The 6658-nt window shown below is 32.3% G+C and overlaps 2 protein-coding genes across 2 annotated transcripts in view; one reads left to right on the forward strand and one right to left on the reverse strand.

Annotated features, from left to right (window-relative positions):
* Positions 1 to 364: 364 nt before the first annotated feature.
* On the reverse strand, positions 365 to 3012 carry LOC105618384. Its single transcript, XM_012199926.1, is given in 5 exon segments — positions 365 to 690; positions 693 to 731; positions 734 to 783; positions 1399 to 1810; positions 2784 to 3012. Coding segments are annotated over 5 exon segments (1056 nt in total).
* Positions 3013 to 5020: 2008 nt separating this feature from the next.
* Positions 5021 to 6658, forward strand: part of LOC105618385 (two pore potassium channel protein sup-9) — a 4195-nt gene continuing 2557 nt past the window's right edge. Inside the window, exon 1 of the mRNA XM_012199927.1 lies at positions 5021 to 5060. Coding sequence (XP_012055317.1) covers positions 5021 to 5060 — 40 coding nt within the window. The remainder of the gene's footprint in view (positions 5061 to 6658) is intronic.

Raw genomic sequence — 6658 nt, forward strand, 5'->3', positions numbered from 1 at the left:
TATATATATATATATATATATATATATATATATATATATATTTTACAATTGCGCGCGCGCGCGTGTGTGTGTGTGTGTGTGAGTAAAAATTCACATATAAGAGTGAAATAGTCACCTCTTATGGTAAAAACGTTGAGATATTCATTAAGATTTATTCTTATATAAAAGAAAATATCGAAAAGAATGATAGATATATACATACACATACTTGGATACAAAAATATAATTCCAAATTAATCTAAAAAATGTATGTAATAAATATATTTTACAAATGGTAAAAAAACAAAAGAGTAAAAAAGAATACAAAAGAGTACAAAAGAAAAAAAATTCTCGTTTTTTGATCAAGAAAAGTCAAGATTGACATTCAATTCTTTAAAATTCCATTTTTTAAATCGTTTTTGTCGCTCATGTTATGATCGACACTTTCTTTTTCAGATCTTTTATCATTGTCTTCATCAATGGAATTTCTGCTTTCTATTCTGTCGTAATCTATCCTGTTATTATTGATATTTGCCTCGGTTTTTCGTTTCTCCATTCTCAATTCGTCTTCTTGACTCGACGTCGACTTTTGTTCCTCAATTTTATAATTATCTTCATTGCTTTCGTATCGATTGCGATTTTTTTCGTTAACGTCCTTATAACTTTCTTCAACTGGCTCACGATCATTCTGAGCATATTTAGCAGAAAAAACATACGACGTTTTTTCATTGACTTCTTGATGTTTTCGTCATTTTTTTTTGATGTTGTCCTTGCTTATTGTTGATTGTCACATTGTTAATTTTGCTAAAACGAACATGGTGCAAATAAATTGATTTTTCTTTTTGAAAAACGAATATACACTGGCAAAATATACACTGGTAAAGCAATATTATAAACACTATTATGTTATCCATAAATATAATAAGTATGAGAATAAAATAGTTTAATACTACTCTTTTTTTATCTTCTTACTTTCCTTGTTTAAATCTAAGACATTATGCATTTAAGTGTATTAAAACTTAAAATTTAAGTGTCTGTATCATATTAAAGTCCATTAAATGCATTTCCATAAGCTCGTTAAATTCTTGAATATATAAAGCGAAAGAGACATAAGAAAAAAGTGAAGTGAGTTTTTAGAAACGGATTCATGTATAATAGGTAGCTATCTAATTTTACGATTCCCAACTTTGTGAGAGAAAATATAAGATTAAATTATAAAATATTAAAATATAAAAGTGTGTTTTGTATAAAATTTTAATGCTTAAGGCAGTGCGTATTACTTTCATATCAAACGGTTGTGAAAGCCTAGGACAGATAGTGAAAGATTTATGAGACTTGCTTTAAATCATAAAACTTATAAAACAATTATAATATAAAAAGGAATTATAATAAGTATCTCTTTTTAAATGAAATGAAAACCTGTTCTTTCTTGTAAAAGCTTTCGGGTTACTTTTCTCGTGTAACGATTTACAAAGCGATTTTCGTGGGCTGCTCTCCTGCGTATTTAAACTTTTGGCAGGATTTTGAGCAGGTCGTGTTTTTCTTTTTGAAGCCGTCTTGTTGTCCATATTACTGTAAAGAAATTTATCTCGCGGAATTCCGCGACGCATTGCTTTCCGTTCGGCGATGGTTGTCAAACTCGTCTTTTCTCGTCGCGCAATGCGTCGTCTTTGTCGAGATTCGACGTCGGCTCGTCTCCAATTCCAAGATTGTGTGTCCAGAGTTGGACACACACGGAGCATATTACCTTGTCGATCGGTCGGGATCAAATAACCCGATCTCACGCCAAAAGATAATGCTTTGCAGATGTACTTTTTGGCCTGTCGCTTTCCTGCAATATGGATGTTGTTGATTGTCCGCTCTCGTCATATCACTCATAAAATTTGACCTCGCCAAAAGCGCTCTTAGCTCTACAACAGCGTGTAATGACAGTTGACGCGATACGTATGCATAGGCATACCGAACGAGCCAGTTTCTACTTGAAACGTACTCATCCGATGCATCTGTTTGATCTAGAAATTATCATTACACCTACTTCTAGCTGGTCTCGCAAAAAAATGTCATAATTGTCAGTTTATCACATAAAGATAAATTGTTAGAAAAACAAAAATTATTTATATATTCATATACGAGATATTTCGAAATTCGCAAATTAAAATACTACAGTAAGAAAGTTTTTGAGATATAAGGATTTAAATATAACCAATTACAAATTTAGATTGCCATCTATTCGATGAATTGCACATGCGATAGTATTATTACACATGATAAACTTGAGCGTTTAAATGTAGTCTATCTAAAATTTATATATAATAATTGGCGATATTTAAATATTGAACAAGCCATTATTATTTCAACAAATTCTGCTTAAAAATAAAAAATTAAAATTTACAAATAACTTTTTTTACTTAATTTTTTGATAACTTTCTTACCGTGTACTTTGATTCGCTTACGGAATGTACATATATGTATGTACATATATGTATGAATATGTACGTATGTATATAGATATTATACATATAAAATTTTTTACGAAAAAGATTGTATAAAATTTTTCTAAATCATTCGGCTTGTTTTAAATGGGCTGAAAAGAATTAATTCTCAATGGAAGTTTAGGTACGCAATTGTTTAATATAAAATCCAATTATAGTATATCATTGCAGCAATTTCTTTATGTTCAACTACTATGAGAAAGAAAAAATTTCAAATTTTGCTGCAATCAAGTATATTGAATATTTATTTTTACTATTATGTACATTTTACTACTATGTACATAAACTGAAAATTCTAATGGAAAAATGCACCTTCTTCAACACCAGCTTTGATGTAATTGTTAATGAGCTGTATTAAAGATCTCTTCCTAAAAAGTGCTTTGGCGCTGTTGAGTGAGTTCGTCAGTGCGTTCCGTTCCATTGAGACATTTGACACGCTGCTAATCACGGAACTCGATGGTGCTGAGCTATTTGTAGCATCCGTTGCTTCCGTGAGATTATCGGTAGATGTAGGCCTGGATTCTATTGTGTACTCTGGCATTTGTACAGATTCCGAACCATTGCAGTGATCGACCGTTTCGTATGACAGTCTTTGCCGTTCACGAGAGTTCTGCGTTTTTCGACAGTGTGTTTCGAAGCGTTTCGAAGATGGAAAACGTCTTGCGTCTTTGCCAATAAACATATAAAGATAACTTGTTAGATTACAAATTAAGGTAAGATTTGATTATTTCTATGATACTTGATGTTTTATTAAATATCAATTATATATAATTATATGTATGGAACATAAAATTGGAATAAAATATAATTTTTTTTGGTCATTTATTTAAGATAATAAAATTGGTTAATTTTTTTTAGGTTAAAAAATTCGAGTTGTATGTACGATACTTAAGGATATAGATTGAAATACTTTAATTTTATATTTTAATTATTACCGTTTATCGATGTAAATATATAATCATATAATTATATTTCAATCGTAATACCATGATTGTGTTTGTCGATGCTAAGGAGTTGATAGACTAATTGAGGTATATTGATGGAATCGTACAGTTGCCGTTGATATAGAGGATTGGCATGTTTACAGCGTACCGATTTAATTCGGGAACGAGTATCAGAATGTAATATTCGTCTTGTTGCCCGCTTCTTCTGTCCGGATCGATCTTTCATTTTTCCCTTTGACGACGCCATTATTTAATAATGATATATTTCTCTTTTGCTTTCACTTTCCGATGAATTCGCGTTGTAAAAACATGCGATCGCATAGTTGGCATCGACTTGAGATAAAAACTGAATGATGCTCTTTCGTTGTTCTATTTTCGCAGAAAAGTAACTATATAAAATATTAAAAATTTGATGAAAATTTTAATAAATTACATATGTTTGGAGACTTGTGACAAAATTCTGAGTCGATTCATTGAAGTAATCCAAAGTTATAAGGATTAATTTGTGACAAATTTATTTATTATCTATTTTTTAAGTATCAGGAATTTAACAAAAATTTTATCGATTGTTCCATTATTACGTCTGAAAATCTATGTAAAATTTGAGCACAATTCTCTCATTATTAGTAATTTATTTAATTTTTTTCTCTTCATTCTTATGTAAAATTATGATTTATTCTCGCTCCGAAGAAACCCATCCTCTCTGCCCGTTTAGGGGCCGAGCAATCGGCTATCGTCCGTCGCAGTTGAGATGAGGTATTGAGCATAATAAATATCAGGATCAGAAAGTAACGAAGAATGGCACGCTCACTCATGCCTGACACCCAACTGAAATTAGAGAAATTTTTGCGATTCAGTGCAAGGCTATTTACTTTGAGTATCGAGATAAAATCACTGCTATCGAATACCAGGTATGTAAATATGAAACCGGAATTTACCAATAGATGGCCATAGCTGTCAATGTAGTCGTCAGACGGCGCCATTGACGCCATTTCCTTGTTCTGACATCTGACAAAGATTTTCAACTCACAACAAGTTTCATACAACAGTATAGTTTGTAATAGCGTTGAATATGTCGAATTTTGTGCCTGGAAACTACGATTTGCGGACAGCATTGATTTTCTGTTACCATTTGAAGAAAACTGCTGCAGAATCGCATCGAATGCTTGTCGAAGCTTACGGTGAGCATGCTCTTGGTAAATCACAGTGCTTTGAGTTAAAAAATTCAAAAGTGGCGATTTTGACGTGAGAAACGAAGAAAAAGTGGAAAACCATCGAAAAAGTTTGAAGACAGCGAATTGCAAGCATTGTTGGATGAGGACGTCGCTCAAACTCAATAACAACTCGCGGATCAATTGAATGTGACACGAGAAGCCATCTCCATACGTTTGAAATCAATGGGAAAGATCCAGAAGATGGGAAAATGGGTTCCACATGAACTGAATGAAAGACAGCAGGAAAACCGAAAAACGATTTGCGAAATGCTGCTCGCCAGGTACAAAAGTCATTTCTCCATCGAATTGTGACTGGCGATGAAAAGTGGATATATTTTGAGAATCCTAACTCCAGGCGAATCATCGACATCGACTTCAAGGTCAAATCGCTATGGAAGACAATGCTCTGTGTTTGGTGGGATTAGAAAGATGTGATCTATTATGAGCTGCTAAAACCTAGCGAAACCATTAATACTGAACGCTATCGACAACAAATGATCAATTTGAATCAAGCTTTGTGTGAAAAACGATCGGAATATCAAAAAAGGCAACACAAAGTGATTTTGCTTCATGATAATGCACCATCACACACAGCAAAACTGATCAAGGAAACGATTGAGGCATTTGGTTGGGAAATACTTTCGCATGCGGCTTATTCACCAGACTTGACTCCGATTACCACTTATTTGCATCGATGGAACACGCACTTGCTCAGCAGCGCTTCACTTCTTACGAAGATATACGAAAATGGCTAGATGACTAATTAGGCTCAAAAGAGCAACAATTTTTTTGGCGTGGCATTCACAAATTGTCAAACAGGAAAAAATGTATAGCTACCGATGGGCAATACTTCGGATAAAATATTTTTTATCATTTTCATGCAATAAACGTGTATTTTCTATTAAAAAATTCCGGTTTCATATTTACATACCTGGTAACGTTAATATAAAAGTTGTCACTGACGTACCATCAGTCGAGACGACGGTCACAAATTTTGCATTGAAAATTCATTTTTATAAGAGATAACAATCTCCAATGATCTTGATCTTAACAAATATTATTCAGGACATGATCCTGAATAACGTTTAAGAGGTTTTAATCGTTGATCGGACTTGATGTACTATGTCACGGTGGTACTGTAACTTTTAAGCCTTATATTAACTCGAAACGTATGAAAAATAACTTTATTGTAATGTTTTGAAAAGCTCTTGATACCAGCTATTAAATTCTGGAATAAAAAATATTAAAAAAATCAATGTGATCTTGATCTAATTTTGGCGACGCCTAAGGTCAAACTAATAAGATCAATAAATAGATCTTTTTGAAAACAACTATAATTTTTGTCTGAAACATTTTTCCGTAAAACATATTTTCCGAGTATTCAGGTGTCCCGACCTCTTTGAGACACCTTATATATATATATATATCTATATACATATGTACGTGTGTGTGTGTGTGTGCGCGCGCGCGCTGTGTGTGTGTGTGTGTGTGTGTGTGTGTGTGTGTGTGTGTGTGTGTACTCTATGTATACTCTAATATGTGTACTAAAATAATAATTATAGATATTCGTGTAAAATTTTTTTTAAATCTACTTGTTTAAAAATTATTAACCTAAAACTGTAAGAAAATAAGATATAAGCCAAATTATTTGTTTTGTTATTTTTTTGCAGTTGGTTTCACGGGTTAATATCGTTAAAATGTTTGAATGATATTGGCTGCAGATATATTAGCTATTTTTGGCTGATTATTTGACTGATACTTTTAACTGATATATTGCAGACAAAGCATCCTTAAGTCACAAGTTTCAGTCTTTCCAAAATAGATGTAGGTTCCGTGTTTCAAAGTTATTGCCAACGCTGACAATCTATAGTTTAGTTATATAATACGAGTAAATTTGTATAAATTGCTAAATTATCAACGGTAGATTTACTGTGTGTACAATAAAATTAAGGGGATGCGAGGCTCGTTCACACAATCGATCGGTGGCTGTATATATATATATATATATATATATATATATATATATATA

The sequence above is a fragment of the Atta cephalotes genome, assembly GCF_000143395.1.
Source record: "Atta cephalotes unplaced genomic scaffold scaffold00016, whole genome shotgun sequence".
In the NCBI taxonomy this organism is placed as follows: domain Eukaryota; kingdom Metazoa; phylum Arthropoda; class Insecta; order Hymenoptera; family Formicidae; genus Atta; species Atta cephalotes.